Source organism: Nerophis ophidion, linkage group LG20, assembly GCF_033978795.1.
Source record: "Nerophis ophidion isolate RoL-2023_Sa linkage group LG20, RoL_Noph_v1.0, whole genome shotgun sequence".
NCBI classification, from domain to species: domain Eukaryota; kingdom Metazoa; phylum Chordata; class Actinopteri; order Syngnathiformes; family Syngnathidae; genus Nerophis; species Nerophis ophidion.
In genome coordinates, this window is record NC_084630.1 from 12206491 (window position 1) to 12234105 (window position 27615).

At 39.2% G+C, this 27615-nt stretch overlaps 1 protein-coding gene across 2 annotated transcripts in view; it reads right to left on the reverse strand.

The window, feature by feature from the left end:
- Positions 1 to 15923, reverse strand: part of pdcd4b (programmed cell death 4b) — a 39186-nt gene extending 23263 nt beyond the window's left edge. For both annotated transcript variants that reach the window (XM_061880481.1, XM_061880482.1), the window contains exons 1-6: positions 15804 to 15923; positions 15286 to 15381; positions 8966 to 9283; positions 3104 to 3198; positions 607 to 720; positions 309 to 530 (exon numbers count right to left, since the gene is read on the reverse strand). In XM_061880481.1, the coding sequence (XP_061736465.1) occupies positions 309 to 530; positions 607 to 720; positions 3104 to 3198; positions 8966 to 9283; positions 15286 to 15328 (792 nt within the window). In that variant the 5' untranslated portion in view covers positions 15329 to 15381; positions 15804 to 15923. The remainder of the gene's footprint in view (positions 1 to 308; positions 531 to 606; positions 721 to 3103; positions 3199 to 8965; positions 9284 to 15285; positions 15382 to 15803) is intronic.
- Positions 15924 to 27615: the final 11692 nt, after the last annotated feature.

Sequence of the window (27615 nt, forward strand, 5' to 3'; positions counted from 1 at the left end):
GAACATGCAAACTCCACACAGAAAGATCCCGAGCCTGGATTTGAACCCAGGACTGCAGGACCTTCGTATTGTGAGGCAGACGCACTAACCCCTCTTCCACCGTGAAGCCCCAGATTGAGATACACATTTGTAAATAATTTTGCTACAATAACACTTGCATGGTTTTACCTCACGCGTGCTTATATTGTATATGTGGTGTTGATCTTTTAGGCTTTTAATTGACCAAAATGTGATCATATCTGGTGAATGTTTTTATGTAAAGAGAGTTCACTAAATTTGGTGTTTAGCTTCAATGTCCGCACACTCACCCGAGGGGCTCCAGGTGTGTCCAGCACCAGCTCAGGGAGCTCTCGGAGGAGTTTGTCAAAGGATTTTTCCATGTCACTGCGGAACAAGACGGACCCACAGAGATCAGCCAGCAGCCTGGAGGTCAGCTCTCGATGGCTGGACTTAGCCTCCAGGGCTAACGACACAGCCAGTGATGGCACCTCGCTCCTCATGGGCCCCAGATTCAGCTCTGATAGCAGCTCCTAAATGTACACACAAATAGCTCAACTCTTTGTGAATTCATTGACAGTTCTCCTCACAGTCCTGGACCGTGCTTACCGCTACTTCGTTCGTATCTCCATGTTCGAAGTACTCTTGCACGATGGGCGTGACCGTCTTCTCAAAGTCCCTCTCGTCCAGCGGAGGAACCACAGTCTCATACACACAGTTTTCCTAGGAAAAACCATTCCAGATCCCGTGTTTAACATATTTATGAATATGTGTAACATTAACATTTGGAACAGATTTTTCCCTTTAATAGATTAAATATTATCAGTGTACTAAAATATTGTCAGTGTACTGCAGATGAAAAAGTATGTGATTGCTAGAGATGTCCGATAATATCGGACTGCCGATATTATCGGCCGATAAATGCTTTAAAATGTAATATCGGAAATTATCGGTATTGGTTTCAAAAAGTAAAATGTATGACTTTTTAAAACGTCGCTGTACGAAGAGGTACACGGACGTAGGGAGAAGTACAGAATGTCGATAAACCTTAAAGTCACTGCCTTTGCGTGCCGGCCCAATCACATAATATCTACACACACAAGTGAATGCAAGCATACTTGGTCAACAGACAAACAGGTCACACTGAGGGTGGCCGTGTAAACAACTTTAACACTGTTACAAATATGTGCCACACTGTGAACCCGCACCAAACAAGAATGACAAACACATTTCGAGAGAACATCCGCACCGTAACACAACATAAACACAACAGAAAAAAATACCCAGAACCCATTACAGCACTAACTCTTCCGGGACGCTACAATATACACCTTTCGCTACCCCTTACCCCCCCACCTCAACCTCCTCATGCTCTCTCAGAGAGAGCATGTCCCAAATTCCAAGCTGCTATTTTGAGGCATGTTAAAAAAAATAATGCACTTTGTGACTTCAATAATAAATATGGCAGTGCCATGTTGGCATTTTTTTTTCCATAACTTGAGTTGATTTATTTTGGAAAACCTTGTTACATTGTTTAATGCATCAAGCGGGGCATCACAACAAAATTAGGCGTTCCATCCATCCATCATCTTCCGCTTATCCGAGGTCGGGTCGCGGGGGCAACAGCCTAAGCAGGGAAGCCCAGACTTCCCTCTCCCCAGCCACTTCGTGCAGCTCTTCCCGGGGGATCCCGAGGCGTTCCCAGGCCAGCCGAGAGACATAGTCTTCCCAACGTGTCCTGGGTCTTCCCCGTGGCCTCCTACCGGTTAGACGTGCCCTAAACACCTCCCTAGGGAGGCGTTCGGGTGGCATCCTGACCAGATGCCCGAACCACCTCATCTGGCTCCTCTCGATGTGAAGGAGCAGCGGCTTTACTTTGAGTTCCTCCCGGATGGCAGAGCTTCTCACCCTATCTCTAAGGGAGAGCCCCGCCACATGGCGGAGGAAACTCATTTCGGCCGCTTGTACCCGTGATCTTATCCTTTCGGTCATGACCCAAATCTCATGACCATAGGTGAGGATGGGAACGTAGATCGACCGGTAAATTGAGAGCTTTGCCTTCCGGCTCAGCTCCTTCTTCACCACAACGGATTAATACAAAGTCCGCATTACTGAAGACGCCGCACCGGTCCGCCTGTCGATCTCACGATCCACTCTTCCCCCACTCGTGAACAAGACTCCTAGGTACTTGAACTCCTCCACTTGGGGCAGGGTCTCCTCCCCAACCCGGAGATGGCACTCCACCCTTTTCCGGGCGAGAACCATGGACTCGGACTTGGAGGTGCGGATTAGGCGTTATAGTGTGTTAATCTCACGACTGTATATATCGGTATCGGTTGATATCGGAATCGGTAATTAAGAGTTGGACAATATCGGAATATCGGATATCGGTAAAAAAGCCATTATCGGACATCTTTAGTGATTGCCATTGTCGATTACTGCCAGCTGGCTGATATTGTATTTATTGTTAGTCCCTCGGCTAACAAGCGGCTAGCAGTTAATTATGTGTCACCATACAGTGTGGAGCCGCTCCTCTGAGCTAATAATAATCACCATCATTACACTGACTCTGACTCCCCCCCCCATTTGCTGAACACAAAAAATAAAAACTGATAAGAAGCGGATTGTATTTCTTGTTTAAGTTCCAAATCATTGCAACGACCTGGATAATAAAGTTAGGGCGTTTTGTGATTTCAAAGTATGAGTGCACCACACGGCTAGTGACAACGTGTGAGCATTTGGCTGCTGCGTAGGAAAAGGGTCAGTTCAGCTTTTTGTTGTTGCTGTTTTGGCTAAACAGAAAGTTGATCCATCACTCCCATGTCATGTTTATTTCTTTGATTAGAACTTGATCTTGTGTCCAAAGTGTACAAAGGTTTACTACCCATTATTCCTGTTTACATTGTTTCAATACACAAACTTTTCTATTTATGAACCCTGTTTTTTTTTTAAAAGAACCAATTAAGTCCGTAAATCGAGGTATACAGAGCAACACCTATGTAAAAATGTAAATCATACAAGAGATTTACCATTGTCAATTTTACATCAGAAAATGTGGTATTTTTAAAATAAGTGTGCTCACTTGATATTAGAAAGCAGTCAATACCTGAGCTTCATCATAGTTGGGGTCTTTCTCATCTACTTGCTGGGGTCCGTAAACCTCACCGGATCGGCCCCACACGCCTTTGCCTCCAGCCCCACCTGAGGACAACATTTAGGCACAATGTTTAAAACCGTTCCCGTCATCAGAGCCTTTAGAGCAGACGAAAAGTAAAAAAAAAGTGGATTAAAAGACCATACAGGTGAAATGTAACAAGAAAAAAGTTGCAATGTCGACTCTAATAAAGCAATGTTTCCATACATGCTGTTTGTTATTGCACAAAAAATAAAGATAATAATCAATGTTGTTATGAAGTAAGTGTATTCAAGGCTCCAATTATTTCAAATCAAATATTTCACTTTGAATTATTTATTGGGAGTACATATTATGTGTGTTTGTCATTAAAAACACTTTTTCCTTTGACAAAAAGGTCATAAAATAAACTAAATTTAGTAAAGAAATTATAAAAACAATCGTCATATAGATCTGAAATTGATTAAGAGCTTGAAGTGTTGAAAGTAAAAAAAATATTATTACTTTGAAAAATGTAACAGTGTTGTGAGTGCGGGTCCTTTTGGATTACTTTTTAATTTTTTTTTTTTTTTTTTATTTAAATTAAATTACTCTAAAAAAATTAAAAATCATAATCAATGGTGTTATGAATTAGTGAACAATTTAAGCTTCCAAATACTTCACATCAAATATTCCACTTAGAAATTCTAGAGGGAGAAAATGTAGCATATTTTGTGCTTTTGCCATTAAAAAAAAACGGTTTCCTTAACAAATAGGGCATACAACCTTTTTTTTCCCCACTATATATCGACATTGATCTAGAGCAGGGGTGCCCATTACGTCGATCGCGAGCTACCAGTCGACCGCGGGGGGTGTGTCAGTCCATCTCCAGCCAGGCTTTTTAAAAAAATAGACCTAAAAATTAGTGATCATCAATCTTCACCAAGACGTCACTTAAATGACATTCACGGTACCGGAGGGTCTTGTGAGATGACGCTGGCTGCTGCAAGATCATTATTATGAAAATATGGCCGAGAGGAAGGCGAGAAACACTTTTTATTTCAACAGACTCTTGCGCCGTACCTTCCGTCAAAACTCTAAAGGCCGACTGCACATTTCCTATCTTCACAATAAAAGCCCTGCTTCATGCTGCCTGCGCTAACTAAATACAGAGTCTCGGAAAACTGGCGTGCACAAGCGATCCCTCAGAAAGCTGGCGTGCACATCACTTGTGCACGCCAGCTTTCCGAGACTCTGTATTTAGTTAGAACAGGCAGCATGAAGCAGGGCTTTTATTGTGAAGATAGGAAATGTGCAGTCGGCCTTTAGAGTTTTGACGGAAGGTACGGCGCGAGAGTCTGTTGAAATAAAAAGTGTTTCTCGCCTTCCTCTGTCATTTTTTCATAATAATGAACTGGCAGCAGCCAGCGTCATCTCACAAGACCCTCGGGTGCCGTGAATGTCAATCAAGCCAGCTACGGAATTTGCCGCCAATGGTTTTTTTTGTAAAGTGTATGGAAGCTGGATGAATTAGATGCCAAAAACCAACCACTTTCATGTGGTATTGTACAGAAAGGACAACTTTTTTTCTCCTCCATTTGAAAATGTGGGCGTTATCATTACTGTCTGATTCCAATCAATGCAAGTCATCAGAATCAGGTAATACACCAACTTATATTCTTGTCTTTGTGAAAGAAAGACATCTATATGTGTTACACATGCTTTTATTATCATTAAACACATTTAACTTGTTTACAAAAATGTCTCTTTCATAAATAAATAAATATAAATGATATATATAAATGAGGTAGATCCCCTCGAGTTGGTCAATTGAAAAGTAGCTCGCCTGCAGAAAAAGTGTGGGCACCCCTGTTCTAGAGGGAGAAAATTTAGCATATTTTGTGCTTTTGCCATTAAAAAAAACGGTTTCCTTAACAAATAGGGCACAAAACCTTTTTTTTTTCACTATATATCGACATTGATCTAGAGATTTAAGCATTAAATATACACACACGCACACATATAAAACCAACTATGACTGAGACCTTTCTGGGTCCCAAACTTTAGGGAAGCCCTAATAGTTCAAAAAAATATTTATATTGTAATGGTTTTGAAAATTAACACTATCAAAATGGCCCCAGCATGCTTTGATTATTAAGTGTGCGGCCCTCAGTGGAAAAGTTTAGAGGACTCTAACAACATTTTTAGACACATGAGAAAAACAAAAAAATGGTTTTAATTCCTTGAAAATACATGTTAAACCCTAACATAAAGCAGTGAAGACTGGATGATGTAATGTGACAAACATCGAGACAAAAAGACATGTTGCTATAAATCAGGACCAATCCTAAAATCTCTTTAAAGGGTTTATAACACTTGATCAGATGAAAAGGCTTAGGCTCAAACATGAGCCCACTCCCAGACAAATCTTACTAGCAGGATCCCACACAAGCTGTGCACCAGTTCTTTGGTAACTCAAAACCTCAACTCCAGTTTGAGGTTGCCGAGTTCCTTTTAGCAGAACACGTGAACGCACCAACAGATTGCAGACACTTCACGAAACCTGCAGTAAAGCAGCTTGTGTACCAAGCTATATTTGACATCCTCCTATATTTAGCCTAACTGCTTATGTGAGCATATGCTGGGCATATATTTTAAAAGCAGGAGATCTAAGACCTCAAAATTGTAGGTCACATAAAAAAAGAAAACATACTGCATACATAATATATGCATACAGAATACAGAAGTGTTTACCCTTCATTCATATATAAATGTTATGGTTTTTTTTTTTGTTTTTTTTTTTAAAGAAACGTTTTATTGACAATCAGAAGTAATAATATATGATTTACATCAGAATCATTAAAATTTCCAAATTCCACCAATACATACAGTATTTATGGGAATTATTGTATTTGATGTGATAATGTTCATTAGTCAACTCATTGGTGTAAATTTTCCATCTATCAAGAAAAAAAAGAGTAATATCAAAATAAAATTACAGGATATTATTTTTAATATTAATTTTTCCTCGACTGGTGCACTAACATTGTGTTTTTTTTTAAAATATGCATATAGTGTTATTTTCTTTGTTCGGTTTATACTTCATGAAGTTTTGCACTTGTTGTGTTTTTCGTTTGTTTTTATTACATTTGGACACATTTGTTGGTTTATATGATATCCATGAAGTGAGACTACGTATTATGTTGAAGTGGGCAGAAAAATATAAGATTTTTCTTCATCCTGCTCCTTCTCAGGCATTGGTGTGTGAATGTAAAATCTCGGCCTTCTTTCATCTCTGTAATATCGCTAAAATTCGCTCCATTTTGTCCACTAAAGACGCTGAGATCATTATCCATGCGTTTGTTACGTCTCGTCTCGATTACTGTAACGTATTATTTTCGGGTCTCCCCATGTCTAGCATTAAAAGATTACAGTTGGTACAAAATGCGGCTGCTAGACTTTTGACAAGAACAAGAAAGTTTGATCACATTACGCCTGTACTGGCTCACCTGCATTGGCTTCCTGTGCACTTAAGATGTGACTTTAAGGTTTTACTACTTACGTATAAAATACTACACGGTCTAGCTCCAGCCTATCTTGCCGATTGTATTGTACCATATGTCCCGGCAACAAATCTGCGTTCAAAAGACTCCGGCTTATTAGTGATTCCTAGAGCCCAAAAAAAGTCTGCAGGCTATAGAGCGTTTTCCGTTCGGGCTCCAGTACTCTGGAATGCCCTCCCGGTAACAGTTCGAGATGCTACCTCAGTAGAAGCATTTAAGTCTCATCTTAAAACTCATCTGTATACTCTAGCCTTTAAATAGACCTCCTTTTTAGACCAGTTGATGTGCCGCTTCTTTTCTTTCTCCTATGTCCCCCCCTCCCTTGCGGAGGAGGTCCGGTCCGATGACCATGGATGAAGTACTGGCTGTCCAGAGTTGAGACCCAGGATGGACCACTCGTCGGGACCCAGGATGGACCGCTCGCCTGTATCGGTTGGGGACATCTCTACGCTGCTGATCCGCCTCCGCTTGAGATGGTCTCCTGTGGACGGGACTCTCCCTGCTGTCTTGGATCCGCTTGAACTGAACTCTCGCGGCTGTGTTGGAGCCACTATGGATTGAACTTTCACAGTATCATGTTAGACCCGCTCGACATCCATTGCTTTCGGTCCCCTAGAGGGGGGGGGGGGGGGTTGCCCACATCTGAGGTCCTCTCCAAGGTTTTTCATAGTCAGCATCGTCACTGGCGTCCCACTGGATGTGAATTCTCCCTGCCCACTGGGTGTGAGTTTTCCTTGCCCTTTTGTGGGTTCTTCCGAGGATGTTGTAGTCGTAATGATTTGTGCAGTCCTTTGAGACATTTTTGTTTTGGGGCTATATAAATAAACATTGATTGATTGATTGATTGATTGATTAAAATTTTATAATTGAGGTATAATTGTCTATCGACCAAAGACGCACATCAATGAAGGAGATAAATAAAAAAATTATTGAATGAGTGAATCTACAAAGATACAAATAATTGCTATTGTGACATCTAGTGGACACATTTAGAACAGCAGTTTCTTTCATTCTAAAATGGCGGCTGATTTTTATACTTAGCAAACTCCTCCCGCGGGACGGATAAAACCAATACGGGCCGGACGTTTGACACCCTTGGTTTATAGGAAAATAAAACGTTTCTGTTAGGTTAGTCATAGAAAAACAACAATAAAAAACATGCACATCAATAGCTGAAGTTAGACTTAGACAAACTTTAAAGTTACATATTAAGCACCTTTAAAGGCCTACTGAAACCCACTACTACCGACCACACAGTCTGATAGTTTATATATCAATGATGAAATATTAACATTGCAACACATGCCAATACGGCCTTTTTAGTTTACTAAATTACAAATTTTAAATTTCCGGCGGAGTTTCTTGTTGAAAACGTCGTGTAATGATGACGCGTGTTTGTGACGTTATTGGTTGAGCGGACCTTTTAGCCCAGCACCACTTATGGCTAAAAGTCATCTCTTTTCATCGCATAATTACACAGTTATTTGGACATCTGTGTTGCTGAATCTTTTGAAATTTGTTCAATTAATAATGGAGACTATAAAGAAGAATGCTGTTGGTGGAAAGCGGTGGATTCCAGCTGCCTTTAGCAACCGAAACACAGCCGGTGTTTCTTTGTTTGTTGTGAAGCTTTAGCGAACATGTATCTCTACCACATGTCAACCAGCAAGTTTTTGGATGAGAAAATTGTGATATTAAGTCGGCTCTTACCGGAGACGTGTGCGGAGTTAGCGTCCTCCTGTAGCAGCTGATTTCTTTTTTCTAGTGCTTCACTCTAACTTTCCTCATCCACAAATCTTTCATTAATGCTCAAAATAATGTGGAAATCGTCGCTTTCTCGGTCCGAATCGCTCCTGCTGCTGGTGGCTATGATTATAAACAATGTGAGGAGCCCTACAGCCCGTGACGTCACACGCACATCGTCTGCTACTTCCGGTACAGGCAAGGCTTTTTTATTAGCGACCAAAAGTTGCGAACTTTATCGTCAATGTTCTCTACTAAATCCTTTCAGCAAAAATATGGCAATATCGCGAAATGATCAAGTATGACACATAGAATGGACCCGCTATCCCCGCTTAAATAAGAAAATCTCATTCTAGTAGGCCTTTAAACCGCTGTAAAAATGAGTACATTTGGTAAGGCTTTTGTTGTCCATTACCTCGCCATTTGTTTGCGTGCCAACTGCCGCATGTCTCCTCCATCTCAACCAAAGAGGTGATAATAACAACACTTGCCCTTTGAGGTGAACACGATTGAACAACTGTCACTAAATAAATACATGTAAAGGTCTCACCTTTCTTTGGCAGACCTCTGCCCTTCCCCAGTCTGGACTTCCGGTCCATCAGCTTGCTTTTTGGGCTGGTGGGGGCAACCGCGGTTCCCCTGACCAGATCCCCGTTATCGCTGAGTGAGTCCCCCCGACCGGAATCCCGGGAGGAATTCTTCCTGAGCCTCCGCTTGGCCTTCGCCTTGAGACGCGCCTCATGTATGCTGTTGCTAGATGAGGACAGCCAGTTGCCGTTGATCTCGTTGGTGATGTTTTTGTTGTTGCCAAGCGTTCCGACATTGCCTTCGTCTTCAGACACAACGGAGTCACTTAGATTCTCGGCCTCTGTTGGAGGATTAGCATATTAATGAACGAGCATCAATCGTTGAATTAATTTGAGACAAAATGGCTTAAATCATTCATTTTTTTATTTTTCTCCTTCATTGATGTGCATTTTTGATCAATTAAACTTTAGCAACTAAACACATATTCACACACCTATGCTTGAGAAGGAACAGGATGGAGAAAATCATATATTTCTTGCCAAATTCAACATAATAAGTAGACTTACTTAATGGATAGCCCAGATTTACAAACAAAAAAACCAAGGGAAAAACCTCATGAAGTACAAACCGAACAAAAAAGGTAATATACACCTCACGCAGATGGTACAAAACAAATATAAAACCGAACAAAAAATAAGTCAAATAATAAATAAAAAGCAAAATGTAGACACTTACGGCTGTCCAAATGATCTTATTGTTCTGTCTTTATATTTTTTGAACAGGAGGTGCTCTTCATTTAGTGTCAATTCTATAATATTATACAACAAAAAACATATTTACATTTTCATTTCATTGTAGTGTCCTAATGTGCTTCTTTTTCATCACTGCTTTGTTGCCTTGAACTACATTGGTACCTCAACTTTGTACCGTTTTGACATATAAGATCTGTACTCTTGGCTAATTGTTAAAGAGGAACTGCACTTTTTGGGGGGGGGGGGATATTTGCCTATCGTTTGAAATTCTTATGTAAGACAAGAACAAATATATATGTTTTTTTATGGATTCCAACTCGTAAATAAACGCTAGCAAAAGTCATCTAAAATGGCGCTAATGAGATTTGCTCTATTCGCCTGAAAGCGCTCTATGAACGTGCAAAAGCCTCAATTAAAGTTTTATATACACACTGAGTATATATATATAATGTAGTAACAGGCTCATTCATAATAACATGTAATATTTACACGTTTTGGTCATTTTGAGCATACAGCGACGTATTAATTTTACAGACGCATTTTCCTTCAACAACAACACAACTAATCATGGCTGACTTCATGAGAGACAACGACAACTTTGGGACAAATGATGATCCACAACCTTAGATTTTTTGAGCCTGAATATAAGGAGGATGAGCTACCAGTTTTAGACGCTGTGTTCTGAACTGATCAAGCTTTAGTGAAACACTCAGAATCATGTAGCAGTACTGCTAAGTTCTGAACAAACTACGAACACAATAAAACCATCACTTACTGTACAGTGTCTGCTCTCGCTGGAATGCTGACTAATGGAATGTTCATATTTTCTCGTTTAGATAAATAATTAAACGTAATCCTCACACACAGGTCGATAAAATAAAAAAAGTGAAGTGAATTATATTTATATAGCGCTTTTCTCAAGTGACTCAAAGCGCTTCACATTGTGAAACCCAATATCTAAGTTACATTTAAAACCAGTGTGGGTGGCACTGGGAGCAGGTGGGTAAAGTGTCTTGCCCAAGGACACAACGGCAGTGACTGGGATGGTGCAAGCGGGGATCGAACCTGCAACCCTCAAGTTGCTAGCACGGCTGCTCTACCAACCGTGCTATACCGCCCCAGGGTGCTGCAAACTAGTCTTTTCGTGTCTTTCTTGCCATATCTGGGTATAAATTGGATGTCAAACTTAACCAACTTCTCGGTTTATGGCCACAACTTTCTACTATCCCAGTAAGAGGTGTGATTTATAATCTAGAATTGACTTTTACCAGCTCAGAGGCCATGCAGCAGCTCAGTATGTCAACAGCTGCAAAAGCTATAGCTTTCTTTGATCACGGCATGGTTAAAGCAGTTCCTTCATGTTAGGGCCCGTATTGTAGTAAACATTGTATTATAAATATTTGGTTAAAATTCCTGTCACAACATGTAAATTGAGTATTTTTGGTGTTTTTTTATGTTTATTTAGAGAGCTTTATAGGCGCAATAGGTTGTATTATTGTATTTTTTTTATTACTTATTTACTTTAATACTCTGTATAACTTCTGTACAGTTATAGCTGTTAACACAACTTATTTATTATTACATGGTACTTTTTTTATACTATTATTTTTTTCTCTTACAATGCTATTTTATTTTGTTTTTAATACTTTTTTTTGTAGAAGCTGACAGGGAGAAACACACATTAAATCCAATGTACCTATACTGTCCTGTACCTGTGCAAATGGCAATAAACATTTGTTATTCTATTTATTTTGCAATGTGCAATAACTTAATGACAGCAGCTATGTTTTCTGAGCATCAAAGGGTTGATGTTTCAAAGTATTTATTGTTCTTAAAATATAGACTACCGCTTAAAGGTTTTTGAACACCATAGCGGAAAGGAAATACAGTAGAGGCCAAAGGTTTGGACACACCTTCTCATTCAATGCGTTTTCTTTATTTTCATGACTATTTACATTGTAGATTGTCACTGAAGGCATCAAAACTATGAATGAACACATGTGGAGTTATTTACTTAACAAAAAAAAAGTGAAATAACTGATACATGTTTTATTATCTATTTTCTGCAAAATAGCTACCCTTTGCTCTGATTACTTTTTCGCACACTCTTAGCATTCTCTCGATGAGCTTTAAGAGGTAGTCACCTCAAATGGTTCACTTCACAGGTGTCATAGTTTTAATGCCTTCAGTGACAATCGACAATGTAAATAGTCATGAAAATAAAGAAAACCCATTGAAATGAGAAGGTGTGTCCAAACTTTTGGCCTGTACTGTATGTCCAAGTATTTGTGTGTTACTGTAAATGTAACCACATTGTCTAAATCATTTGCTATCAATTTTTTAGTTGTGAAATAAAGCTAACATTTGGACAGGGACAGTTCCCTAACGATTTGTGCCGTGTTTACAGTACGTACAACCACAATGGATTTGAAAAAAATAAATCAATAAACAAATGAGCATGGGGTTAAAGTGTTAGTTTCACCTTTGATTTAAAAAAAAAAAAATTGCCATTTAGGATTTACAGCTACATTGGATTTTCTGACTCAACCACTATAAATGGAATCAATATTTTTCTTGTTTACTTCTCGTACAACACAAGCTATGTTCATATTTGTCCAGATAGGATATTATAGCATATCTTGAGAGACATTTCGATGTGTTTTAGCATCTTTAATGTGCAAACTGACTAATGCATTAGAAAATATGACTTAATGATGAATGATTCCTCCCTATAACATCATGACATTACATCGCAGTGCACTGTGGATAAGCCTATATAACTCACAAGAAAAACATTATTATCACTTAACATGCTTGCACTTTTATTCTCTGGCTTTTAATACTATATGAGTTGTGTGAACATCTTTTTTAAAACGTGTATTTCTATGTATTGTTTTAATTGGTTTTACCCTTTAAAATGGTTTTTAATCATTCATTTGATTATATTTTTGTATATTGTTTTATATTTCCTTTTTTCTTTAGGACAGTCACTGCGCAAAAAATAAAAATTAATCAAAATGGATGGTGTTATGAAGTATTGACCTATTCAAGTCTCCAATTATTCCATATAAAATATTCCACTTTGAAGTATTTTTTGGGAGGAAATATTCAGTTTTTGCCATAATTACAACACATTTTCTTGACAAAAAGGGCATAGAATAAACAAAAAAAGTAAAGAAATTATCAATACCTATAATCGACATATAGATCTGAAACTGATCAAGAGATTTAAGCATTCAAAGTAAACCAATAAGTAATGCATGACTTATTTTTAACAGTTTGTGTGTGAGTGTGTGTGTGTGTGTGGGGGGGACACTTAGATTACTTAGATTTTTGGTAGATTTTTTTTGTACACTGTCATTGCTCAAAAAATAATTATGAATCATAATCAATAGTGGGGCTTCACGGTGGAAGAGGGGTTAGTGCATCTGCCTCACAATACAAAGGTCCTGCAGTCCTGGGTTCAAATCCAGGCTCGGGATCTTTCTGTGTGGAGTTTGCATGTTCTCCCCGTGAATGCGTGGGTTCCCTCCGGGTACTCTGACTTCCTCCCACTTCCAAAGACATGCACCTGGGGATAGGTTGATTGGCGACACTAAATTGGCCCTAGTGTGTGAATGTTGTCTGTCTATCTGTGTTGGCCCTGCGATGAGGTGGCGACTTGTCCAGGGTGTACCCCGCCTTCCGCCCGATTGTAGCTGAGATAGGCGCCAGCGCCCCCCGTGACCCCGAAAGGGAATAAGCGGTAGAAAATGGATGGATAATCAATAGTGTTATGAATTTTTGACCAATTTAAGGTTCCAATTACTTCACATCCCACACGCCATCAGACTGTACAACTCCTCTCTGGGGACGAGGGGAGGTACTAGGATGACAGGGGATGCAAAACAATAACAATACTGAAATAAACTGCAATAAAAAAACTGTGAAATTAACAGTCCAATACATTTTCATAACATGGTCACTACTGCATAGTTTCTCTTGTTATATTCTTATTTTTACTGTACATTTTTTATCTTGTTGTTGCTTTTTATTCTTATTATTATATTGTATTTCCATTTATACCCCCATTATTTACTTTTTATTTTTTACATTCAGATCTGAATTGTGTACACTGCTGCAGTAATTTTAATTTTTCCTGAGGCAACTCTCCTGAAGGAATCAATAAAGTACTATCTATCCATCTATCTACAGGGGTGTCAAACGTACGGCCCGAGGGCCGGATCAGGCCCTCGAATAGGTTTTATCCGGCCCGCGGGATGAGTTTGCTAAGTATAAAAATGAACCTGAATCTTTATAGATGATGCTAAATCTGTATAAAATAAACCACATGACGTGAAAAGTATCAAACTACATAAATAACATACTGTAATTTCCATCCATCCATCCATTTTCTACCGCTTATTCCCTTTTGGGGTCGCGGGCGCCTATCTTAGCTACAATCGGGCGGAAGGTGGCGTACACTCTGGACAAGTCGCTATCTCATCGCAGGGCACACACAGATAGACAGACAACATTCACACTGAAATTCACACACTAGGTATGTTGATTTTGATATAATTTTTTTTATCTTGATAGATTGAAAATTCACAACAAGTTGACTGATGAACATTATCACATCATTTATTCAGAAAATATAAATAACAACAAATAAAGATAGAATACTATTAACCGCAACCTGTCAGTGTAAAACAAAAATTCTGAATGTGCTTGTTCTATTTTTAAACAAAGAAAATAATCTGAAGTTGTCTTTAATTTTAAGTTATCGTGTCGTGATTGGCTTCACGGTGGCAAAAGGGTAGACGCATTAACCCTTCACAATACGAAGTTCCTGCAGTCCTGGGTTCAAATCCAGGCTCGGGATCTTTCTGTGTGGAGTTTGCATGTTCTCCCCGTGAATGCGTGGGTTCCCTCCGGGTACTCCGGCTTCCTCCCACTTCCAAAGACATGCACCTGGGGATAGGTTGATTGGCAACACTAAATTGGCCCTAGTGTGTGAATGTTGTCTGTCTATCTATCTGTGTTGGCCCTGCGATGAGGTGGCGACTTGTCCAGGGTGTACCCCGCCTTCCGCCCGATTGTAGCTGAGATAGGCGCCAGCGCCCCCCGCGACCCCAAAAGGGAATAAGCGGTAGAAAATGGATGGATGGTGTCGTGATTCTACCAGTCCGGCCCACTTGGGGGTAGATTTTTCCCTTATGTGGCCCCCATCTAACATGAGTTTGACACCCCTGATCAACATCAAATATTCCACTTAGACATTTTTGAGGGGAAGGATGTAGAATAATGGTATTTTGTGCTTTTGCCATAAAAAACTGAGTTTCCTTAAAATTAAAAAATATATTTATTCGTTTTTTATTCAGTCATTGGTGGAGCTAAGCATAGTATTTGCATCCTGTTACATAATATTTTTGTGCAGCACATTGGAAACATTTTTAAATGTGCTATATAAATAAAGTAAATTGCATTTGGATTGCATTCTTTTAATTGTGCCTGTTATGCACTAAAAATAAGATATTCGACCACTTCCGTGTTTGAAGACGCACAGCTGATGGTGCGTTTAAAGGCCCTCGGATTCTTTCACACTCACCAACGGGGTTCGCGTTCAACCAGGCCTCGCAGTCCGCTGCCATTTCCAACAAATATCAAATATATGTTGCGACGCAAAAGAGGATTTAGCGGATTCCTGCAATGTTAGAGACGAAATGCAGACATCAGACAAAAAAAAAAACACGCCCAGACATGAATCCACGCAAAAACCCCGCCCCCTCCCCTTCTGCTCATTCAAAGTCCCACTGTTGATAAACAATGGCTAGCGTTAGCATTAGCTTAGCTGCTCGCCGTCACCGGAAGAGAGATTTTAGCAACACAAAGTGCAAACTGACACAAAACAGCAACGTTATTACAATGATTCTGGTGTAAAGAGCAACGTAAATACGCACTTAGCAGCCGAGGCACGTCGTTTGAATTAGACAAGAGAGTATGATTAAAACGCGTCAGTCCGTGCCTTAATGTATCCAATCGAACATATTTCAAATACGAACAATGCATTTGAATCTACTATGAGTAAATAATAATTAATAGTAATAATTAAAAACAAAAACTTACTAACTGATTCCGTACTGGTCGTCCCCTGTGTTCAAGTGAGAGTCGAACTTGGCCTGAACGACGTCGTTTTCAATTTATCTACCCAGCAACTCAAGTACGTAGACGCGTGTTCCGTTATCTGATTGGCTGAAAGAGTGGTGGGGGTTTACAACAGCCAGCCAATGAGAATGCAACACCAGATGAACGGTGACGTTTTCCTGAACACTGCCCCCTACTGGGTCTGATTGAATAAATACAACATATTATTATGCTGTAAAGTTAATACGGATCATTGTCAGAAAATGTATACATAAATGAAACATTAAACAATGCATTGACAACAAAACATGGTAACATATTCTAAGTAACAACGACTTGATTTAAAGTTATTTGGACACTATAGGGAACAAGAGGGTTAAGGTTAGGGTTAGGGTTACTAATAAGCAATAATTCTGTGGTTATTGAGGGAAGACTCTTAGTTAATAGCTTACTGGTTGTATGGATTCCAGAAAACACAGAGTGAGATGTTCTACCTCTTGTGCGAAACACAAATGCATAAAATGACTTAACACATTAAAATGACTAGTAAAACATTTAAAAACACAACAACCAACTTCTAAAACATTAAAAATGACTCTAAAACACATAAAATGACTCCGAAGAGATGCACAGTGACATCTAAAACGTAAATTACTCCTAAAACACGTAACAAGACTCCTAAAACACATAAATCAATCATCCATCCATCCATCCATTTCCTACCGCTTATTCCCCTTCGGGGTCGCGGGGGGCGCTGGCGCCTATCTCAGCTAGAATCGGGCGGAAGGCGGGGTACACCCTGGACAAGTCGCCACCTCATCGCAGGGCCAACACAGATAGACAGACAACATTCAAACTCACATTCACACACTAGGGCCAATTTAGTGTTGCCAATCAACCTATCCCAGGCAATGTTTATTTATATAGCCCTAAATCACAAATGTCTCAAAGGACTGTAAAAACCACTACGACTACGACATCCTCGGAAGAACCCACTTAAGGGCAAGGAAAACTCACACCCAGTGGGCAGGGAGAATTCAAACCCAGTGGGACGCCAGTGACAATGCTGACTATGAGAAACCTTGGAGAGGACCTCAAATGTGGGCAACCCTCCCCCTCCTCTAGGGGACCGAAAGCAATGGATGTCGAGCGGGTCTAACATGATACTGTGAAAGTTCAATCCATAGTGGCTCCAACACAGCCGCGAGAGTTCAGTTCAAAGTGGATCCAAGACAGCAGCGAGAGTCCCATCCGCAGGAAACCATCCCAAGGGGAGTCGGATCAGCATCGTAGAGATGTCCCCAACCAATACACAGGTCAGCGGTCCATCCTGAGTCCCGACGAGCGGTCCATCCTGAGTCCCGACTCTGGACAGCCAGTACTTCATCCATGGTCATCGGACCGGACCGCGACAGAGGAGAAAAACTAAAGAAGCGGCAGATCAACTGGTCTAAAAAGGGAGTCTATTTAAAGGCTAGAGTATACAAATGAGTTTTAAGGTGAGACTTAAATGCTTCTACTGGGGTGGCATCTCGAACTTTTACCGGGAGGGCATTCCAGAGTACTGGAGCCCCAATAGAAAACGCTCTATAGCCCGCAGACTTTTTTTGGGCTTTAGGAATCACTAATAAGCCGCAGTCCTTTGAACGCAGATTTCTTGCCGGGACATATGGTACAATACAATCGGCAAGATAAGATGGAGCTAGACCGTGTAGTATTTTATACGTAAGTAGTAAAACCTTAAAGTCACATCTTAAGTGCACAGGAAGCCAGTGCAGGTGAGCCAGTACAGGCGTAATGTGATCAAACTTTCTTGTTCTTGTCAAAAGTCTAGCAGCCGCATTTTGTACCAACTGTAATCTTTTAATGCTAGACATGGGGAGACCCGAAAATAGTACGTTACAGTAATCGAGACGAGACGTAACAAACGCATGGATAATGATCTCAGCATCTTTAGTGGACAAAATAGAGCGAATTTTAGCGATATTACGGAGATGAAAGAAGGCTGTTTTAGTAACGCTTTTAATGTGTGACTCAAAGGAAAGAGTTGGGTCGAAGATAATACCCAGATTCTTTACCGAGTCGCCTTGTTTAATTATTTGGTTGTCAAATGTTACAGTTGTATTATTAAATAGAGGTCGGTGTCTGGCAGGACCGATAATCAGCATTTCTGTTTTTTTGGCGTTGAGTTGTAAAAAATTAGCGTACATCCATTGTTTAATTTCTTTAAGACACCTAAAACACGTAAAAAGACTCCTAAAACACGTAAAAAAGACTCTTAAAAACATGTAGAAAAAAAGACTCCTAAAACAAATTAAAAACAGAATGAGGTATTTGCATCCTTTGCGGGCACAGGTTGTATAATAAAGCCATGCAGAATAAGGCATTAATAAGTACTCAACAATGACTAATTAAGAGCCGATATGTTACTAATTTGCATTTCAATAAGCAACTAATTGACTCTTAGTTAATGTCTGACTGGTTGTATAATAAGGCCGTGCAGAATAAGGCATTAATAAGTACTTAATAATGACTAATTAAGAGCTAACATGTTGCTAATTTGCATGTTGATAAGCAACTAATTAATGGTGAATATGTGTTCCCCATACTAAAGTGTTACCCAAAAAATGTGTGCAAACATGTTTTTGTATTCAATTTAAATCAAGGTAATACATCAAATAATCGTTAAAGTGGTAATGATAGTCTCACACACACTAGGTGTGGTGAAATTATCCTCTGCATTTGACCCATCCCCTTGTTCACCCCCAGGGAGGTGAGGGGAGCAATGAGCAGCAGCTGTGGCCACGCTGGGGAATCATTTGGTGATTTAACCCCCAATTTCAACCCTTGATGCTGAGTTCCAAGCAGGGAGGTAATCAGTCCCATTTTTACAGTCCTTGGTATGACTCGGCCGGGGGTTGGAACTCACAACCTACCGATCTCAGGGCGGACACTCTAACCACTAGGCCTGTGTCAGTGATTATTTGTGTGCAACACCTGTGAGAATAGAGTTTGCAACTTTGCACAAGCTAAATTTGAGTTTCCCAACTTTTAACTGCTCTGCTTCAACACTTGGGGGCGCTCTTTTACGAAAAGTACATTTCACTCATGAGCCACATCAGTGGTTATCAAACTTTTTTCACCAAGTAAAACCATGATGACCAACATTAAAAAATACAGTAGCGTATTAGGTCTAAGTATTCATTAAATACAAGGCAAAGTTGTTTTTTTTTCATTAGTGCGTCTGCCTCACAATACGAAGTTCCTGCAATCCTGGGTTCAAATCCAGGCTCGGGATCTTTCTGTGTGGAGTTTGCATGTTCTTCCCGTGACTGCGTGGGTTCCCTACTTCCTCCCACTTCCAAAGACATGCACCTGGGGATAGGTTGATTGGCAACACTAAATTGGCCCTAGTGTGTGAATGTGAGTGTGAATGTTATCTATCTGTGTTGGCCCTGCGATGAGGTGGCGACTTGTCCAGGGTGTACCCTGCCTTTCGCCCGATTGTAGCTGAGATAGATGCCAGCACCCCCCGTGACCCCGAAAGGGAATAAGCGGTAGAAAATGGATGGATGGATGGATGGATGGATGAACAAGAATGCAGCGGAGATCCAGCAACCCCAGCGACCCCGAAAGGGACGGGCGGTAGAAAATGGATAGTTTGGGCTACTGTTAAATTAAACACAGCTTGAACAGTAACACTGTGTTTGAACGCAAGACAATTAAACATTTTTACTTCAAACATGTGGTTCCTTGCTATACCACTAGATGGAGCCCAATACCACAGCTTGAGAACCACTGACCCACTTAATCTAAGGTCACCTGACCAGTGTTTTCAGAGGGCCCAAGGTCAAGACTGAAGAACTGGAACGCTCTGCCTCTGAATCTCACAGCTGTGACATCTCTCGACACTTTTAAATATTGTTTAAAAACACACTTATAATTTTAACACAAGCTGAGTTGGACATTTCTATTTCTTTTTTCATGTTTTAGTTATACTATTTCACTAGTGGCCCTGCGATGAGGTGGCGACTTGTCCAGGGTGTACCCCGCCTTCCGCCCGATTGTAGCTGAGACCCCAAAAAGGGGAATAAGCGGTAGAAAATGGATGGGATAGATGGATGGATATTTCACTAATTTTATGCATACTCCTTATTTAATTTTATTTATAGCGCTTTTTTGTTGTTTATATGTAGTTCTTATTTTTTTTTAATCATTGTATGTGTTTAGCTGTGTTTTTTTATTTACCGACCGGGTGGTTTTTAAAATATTTTCCCCAAGTACCACCTCAGAAAAAAACCTTGGCTCTCCAAGTACCAGCATAATGACCAACATTAAAATACAGCAGTGTAGTAGGCCTAAGTATTCATTAAAAACAAGCAGAGGTTTTATTCGACACATACGTTTAAAATGTTTGGCCAGTGTAACATTAATCAATCAGTCAAAGTTTACTTACCATATTTCCTTATATTGCCGCCGGGGCGCTAACTAATTTAAAACCTCTTCTCACTCCTGCGCTTACCAAAGGCATGTGGTAAAAGTAAGCATGCGCTAATTATTTCAAAACTTCTTCTCACTGGGGCACTTACCAAAAGCATGCAGTAAAAATTGGAGTGTGATGTAAGCTTGGACCTTAAATCCTACTGAATTGCTCTTAATCTTCTTCCCTTTTTGCGATTTCAAATTATCGGTATTGAAATCAGCCTCCTTTATTTTGAAAATGATGACAGGGGAAGTGTCCCTCGCGACGTCACGAGTTTGACTAATACTAAGCATGCGCTAATTATTTTGCTAAGCGAGTTTGACCCGGCAGTAATTCAAGTCAGGCGCATACTATATGCCCTGCAGCATTTCAAGGAAATACGGTATAGAGCTCTAAATCACAAGTGTCTCAAAGGGCTGCACAAGCCACCACGACATCCTCGGCTCAGATCCCACATCAGGGCAAGAAAAAACTCAACCCAATGTGATGACAATAAGAAACCTTGGAGGGGACTGCAGAAGTGGGGACCCCCCACCCCCTTGAGCGACCGGTGCATTACACACATTTTGAACAGTAATACTGTGTTTAAATACAGGAAAATACACAACTGTACTTTAATCAAGTGGTCCTTTGGCGTACCACTAGATGGAGCCTGTGAACCAGTACCACAGTTTGAGAATCCCTGATACAGAATGTTCTGTACTTGTTGTGATTTTTAGGGACCGAATGTCCCTTTAGGAAGGAGGACCCTATTGTATTTCCAAGGTTTTATTATTATTATACCGCCATCTCTTTGAGCTGTAATTTGACTCACCAAATTTTACACACACATCAGGATTGGCGAAAATTGCGATCTAATCAAAAAACAAATCCCAAAACTCAAAATTGCGCTCTAGCGCCCCCTAGGAAAAAACACAGCTAAAACTGCTTGTAACTTCCATCAGGAATGTTATAGAGACATGAAACAAAAACCTCTAAGGTCTGACTCAGACCTAGATTTTATACACTAACCTCCTTCAGCAAAAATCAACAGGAAGTTGTCAAAAACCTCTTTAAAACTACATTTTCCTAAAAAAAATAATTTTTGCCTCTTTGAGCTGTAATTTGACCCTCTTAAAATGCTTCAAAACTCACCAAACTGGACACACACACATCAGGACTGGCAAAAATTGCGATCTAATAAAAAAAAAAAAAAATTTTAAAAACTCAAAATTGTGCTTTAGCGCCCCCTAGGAATAAAACAGACAAAACTGCTCCTAGGAAGAAAACACAGACAACTGCTTGTAACTTCCGGTAGGAATGTCGTAGAGACATGAAACGAAAACCTCTATGTAGGTCTCATTTAGACCTACATTCCATTCATTTAGATCCGGTAGCAAAAATCAACAGGAAGTTGTCAAAAACCCCTTTAAAACTACATTTTCCTAAAAAAAATAATTTTTACCTCTTTGAGCTGTACATTGACCCTCTTAAAATGCTTCAAAATTCCCCAAACTGGACACACACATCAGGACAGGCAAAAATTGCGATCTAAAAAAAATAAATAAATAAATAAATAAAAAATTGCGCTCTAGCGCCCCCTAGGAATAAAACACAGACAAAACTGCTCCTAGGAAGAAAACACAGACAAAACTGCTTGTAACTTCCGTTAGGAATGTCGTAGAGACATGAAACAAAAACATCTATGTAGGTCTCATTTAGACCTACATTCCATTCATTTAGATCAACAGAAGTTGGCAACTACCCCTTCAAAACAAAAGTTTTGTAAAAACCTGTCACCTTTTTTCAAACATTATCTCCTCTGAGCGCGTTTGTTGTGTCGGCTTCAAACTCGCACAGGAGAGAAATTGAACCCTTCTAATTAAAAGTTAAGAAAAGAGTTTAAATAACTGCTACGGTTTTGATTTTACGAGCCTTCAAAGAACTGCTGCGCTGATGCTGCTGCGCTGCTGCCGTCTCAAGATGGCCGCTTAAAAGCAGGAAGCACCAGCGTGACCACACAATGCAGAGAAGGTAGGTACTGTGCAGGTAAAGATATGTTGGAAGCACCACCGTTTATGGGTGACAGAAAGAAGCACCAGGGTGACCCCAGGATGCAGAGAAGGTAGGTAATGTGCAGGTAAAGATATGTTGAATGGGTAAAGGCAGGAAACACCAGCAAAAGTCGGTCCCGTCCATTGCTGCTAGCAGCTTTAATTATTATTATTATTATTTTAATCTTTTACATTTCTGTTTTTAATCCGTACACACTTTGGGGCAAAATGGGCTGTTTTTAAATTGTGCTATATGAATAAATAAATCAATAATTAAATATTTATTACAAAACTGTGGCACGTGTACTACTAGGGGTACGCAGGCTCCATCTAGTGGTACGTCAAAGAATCACTCGATTAAATTACAGTGTTTTATTTTCCTGTATTCAAACACAGTGTTACTGTTCAAACTGTGTGTAGTGTTACAATGGCCCAAAAAAATAAACATACTTGTTAAATGCTTAGGCCTACTACACTACCGTATTTTTAAATTTTTTTGGGTCATTATGGTGGTACTTGGGGGGGGTATAGCTCGGTTGGTAGAGTGGCCGTGGAGGCATTTTGAGGGTTCCAGTTTCGATCCCCGCTTCCGCCATCCTGGTCACTGCCATTGTGTCTTTGGGCAAGACACTTTACCCACCAGCTTCCAGTGCCACTCACACTAGTTTGAATGTAACTTAGATATTGGTTTTCACTATGTAAAGTACTTCAAATCACTAGAGAAAAAGCGCTATATAAATATATATTCACTACTTGGAGAGCCAAGTTTTTTTTTTCTTGGTGAAAAAAGTTTGAAAACCACTGCTTTAGTGCGCAGGTTGTTTATACATAAGGTGCAAGCTCAACAATAGCTAATTATTGTCATGATCCGCTACTTGGATCATGTAATCTGTTTTTGTTCCGTCTTTATATCGTGGTCTGTTATTTGACTTCCTTAGTTCCTGGTGGCACTTCCTGTTTTGTTCCGTTGCCATAGTTACACATTAGTGTCACCTGCTTTTTGTTTTTCACGCGCACCTGCTCCGTGATTATCTCCTTTATTTAAGCCTGCCCTTTTTGTTCATTCGCTCTCGCAGTCTAGTTTGTATTCGATGCAACAGGTGACGTCGCTGACTCCCGCTTGTGGTAAAAGACTTTTTGTACCTGTAAGCTTCCACGCTATTCCGTTGCTTGTCCCTAGCTCTCATGCTAGCACTTTTTGTTCTTTCTAGCTCCCATGCTAGTTCTGTTCGTTTTGTCTCTAGTGCCTTAAGCAAGTGTTTTTGTTCTTAGTTTGTTCTTTAGTATAACTAATTCATCATTTCTTACCTTCACGCTGTGTCTTATCCGACTGCATCAACGAGAGAACGCACCCGCGTCACAATTATGTGTGGTTACTGGACATTATAAAGTACTAATTTGAAAAAAAAAAAAAAAAAAACCTGGCGTGATCTAGTGAAATATTTATTCACATGAACATTTCAGATATCATCAAAACTGGATGAACTTGGACAGAATACAAAATAAGTCTGGCATGAAAATCCTGTAGAACAGTAACTGTTACACATTTTTAACTCCGATAAATGGTCCAGTTTAAGGCACTGTATGGCATTTTTAAGGCATCAAGCCAGATCAGACCTGGGCAAATTGAGGCCCGGGGGCCACGTGCGGCCCGTTAAGCTTTTCAATCTGGCCCCGTCGGAAGTTCCCGCAACCTTTTTTTTAGATCTTTAAGATGGAAAGTGTAGTTGCCATTTTGATGTCCAGTGATGTTTTCTAATGACCGTAAGTCTTCAACCATACAACGTATTTCAATGTTTGGAATCTGCGCTTTTGCATGATATTTTAGTGACAAGGGTTGTCCTGATACCAATATTATTTCGATACTTTTTGAAACTTTTCTAAATAAAGGGGACCAGAAAAAATTGCATTATTGGCTTTATTTTAACAAAAAAAACTTAGAGTGTGACGGACCGGTACTTTTCAGAGGCGGTATGGTACAGAATATGATTCATTAGTATTGCGGTGCTATACTAATACCCGTATACCGTACAACCCTACAAGTTACTATGGTAATGTACGTCACAGCAGGTCAGACGAGGCAGTGTGGGTGGGGAGTGTTTCCAAAGCGGCCAGCCTGAAATGCGAGTGTCAGGGACAGACGTGGAAGGAAATTTTTACAACAAAGTTCTAAAGCTTAGTGATGTATCAGGTTGTGGATGTTGTTGGTTTTTTTTTTTTTTACCCTTCGCGCTCATATTTCGCTGTCTTTTGCATTTGGCTTGATTGTAAAATGTGACGATTGAGAGGGGCGTATGTTCTCAATATTCGGGGTTGTATCGTTCGTAGAAAAAAAAATACAATTCCATTCCGTTTTTAAGACGGTCTGTCAAAACAGTTTTATAATTCAATCAGACTTTATCGTGAGGTTTTGTATTAGTTTTCCTAAAAATTGGCTTGATTGTAAAATATGACGATTGAGAGGGGGGTATGTTCTCAATATTCAGGGTTGTATCATTCGTAGAAAAAAATTACAATTCCATTCCGTTTTTAAGACGGTCTGTCAAAACAGTTTTATAATTCAATCAGACTTTATCGTGAGGTTTTGTATTAGTTTTCCTAAAAATTGGCTTGATTGTAAAATATGACGATTGAGAGGGGGGTATGTTCTCAATATTCAGGGTTGTATCGTTCGTAGAAAAAAATTACAATTCCATTCCGTTTTTAAGACGGTCTGTCAAAACAGTTTTATAATTCAGTCAGACTTTATCGTGAGGTTTTGTATTATTTTTCTTAAAAATTGGCTTGATTGTAAAATATGACGATTGAGAGGGGGGTATGTTCTCAATATTCAGGGTTGTATCGTTCGTAGAAAAAAATTACAATTCCATTCCGTTTTTAAGACGGTCTGTCAAAACAGTTTTATAATTCAATCAGACTTTATCGTGAGGTTTTGTATTAGTTTTCCTAAAAATTGGCTTGATTGTAAAATATGACGATTGAGAAGGGGTATGTTCTCAATATTCAGGGTTGTATCGTTCGTAGAAAAAAATTACAATTCCATTCCGTTTTTAAGACGGTCTGTCAAAACAGTTTTATAATTCAATCAGACTTTATCGTGAGGTTTTGTATTAGTTTTCCTAAAAATTGGCTTGATTGTAAAATATGACGATTGAGAGGGGTATGTTCTCAATATTCAGGGTTGTATCGTTCGTAGAAAAAAAATTACAATTCCGTTCCGTTTTTAATACGGTCTGTCAAAACAGTTTTATAATTCAATCAGACTTTATCGTGAGGTTTTGTACTAGTTTTCCTAAAAATGGGCTTGATTGTAAAATATGACAATTGAGAGGGGTATGTTCTCAATATTCAGGGTTGTATCGTTCGTAGAAAAAAATTACAATTCCATTCCGTTTTTAAGACGGTCTGTCAAAACAGTTTTATAATTCAATCAGACTTTATCGTGAGGTTTTGTATTATTTTTCTTAAAAATTGGCTTGATTGTAAAATATGACGATTGAGAGGGGTATGTTATCAATACTCAGGGTTGTATCGTTCGTAGAAAAAAATTACAATTCCATTCCGTTTTTAAGACGGTCTGTCAAAACAGTTTTATAATTCAATCAGACTTTATCGTGAGGTTTTGTATTAGTTTTCCTAAAAATTGGCTTGATTGTAAAATATGACGATTGAGAAGGGGTATGTTCTCAATATTCAGGGTTGTATCGTTCGTAGAAAAAAATTACAATTCCATTCCGTTTTTAAGACGGTCTGTCAAAACAGTTTTATAATTCAATCAGACTTTATCGTGAGGTTTTGTATTAGTTTTCCTAAAAATTGGCTTGATTGTAAAATATGACGATTGAGAGGGGTATGTTCTCAATATTCAGGGTTGTATCGTTCGTAGAAAAAAAATTACAATTCCGTTCCGTTTTTAATACGGTCTGTCAAAACAGTTTTATAATTCAATCAGACTTTATCGTGAGGTTTTGTACTAGTTTTCCTAAAAATGGGCTTGATTGTAAAATATGACAATTGAGAGGGGTATGTTCTCAATATTCAGGGTTGTATCGTTCGTAGAAAAAAATTACAATTCCATTCCGTTTTTAAGACGGTCTGTCAAAACAGTTTTATAATTCAATCAGACTTTATCGTGAGGTTTTGTATTAGTTTTCCTAAAAATTGGCTTGATTGTAAAATATGACGATTGAGAGGGGTATGTTATCAATATTCAGGGTTGTATCGTTCGTAGAAAAAAATTACAATTCCATTCCGTTTTTAAGACGGTCTGTCAAAACAGTTTTATAATTCAATCAGACTTTATCGTGAGGTTTTGTATTAGTTTTCCTAAAAATTGGCTTGATTGTAAAATATGATGATTGAGAGGGGTATGTTCTCAATATTCAGGGTTGTATCGTTCGTAGAAAAAAATTATAATTCCATTCCGTTTTTAAGACGGTCTGTCAAAACAGTTTTTCAATTCAATCAGACTTTATCGTGAGGTTTTGTATTAGTTTTCCTAAAAATTGGCTTGATTGTAAAATATGACGATTGAGAGGGGGGTATGTTCTCAATATTCAGGGTTGTATCGTTCGTAGAAAAAAATTACAATTCCATTCCGTTTTTAAGACGGTCTGTCAAAACAGTTTTATAATTCAATCAGACTTTATCGTGAGGTTTTGTGTTAGTTTTCCTAAAAATTGGCTTGATTGTAAAATATGACGATTGAGAGAGGGGTATGTTCTCAATATTCAGGGTTGTATCGTTCGTAGAATAAAATTACAATTCCATTCCGTTTTTAAGACGGTCTGTCAAAACAGTTTCATAATTCAATCAGACTTTATCGTGAGGTTTTGTATTAGTTTTCCAAAAAATTGGCTTGATTGTAAAATATGACGATTGAGAGGGGTATGTTCTCAATATTCAGGGTTGTATCGTTCGTAGAAAAAAATTACAATTCCGTTCCGTTTTTAAGACGGTCGGTCAAAACAGTTTTATAATTCAATCAGACTTTATCGTGAGGTTTTGTATTAGTTTTCCTAAAAATGGGCTTGATTGTAAAATATGACGATTGAGAGGGGGGTATGTTCTTAATATTCAGGGTTGTATCGTTCGTAGAAAAAAATTACAATTCCATTTAGTTTTTAAGACGGTCTGTCAAAACAGTTTTTTAATTCAATCAGACTTTATCGTGAGGTTTTGTATTAGTTTTCCTAAAAATTGGCTTGATTGTAAAATATGACGATTGAGAGGGGTATGTTCTCCATATTCAGGGTTGTATCGTTCGTAGAAAAAAATT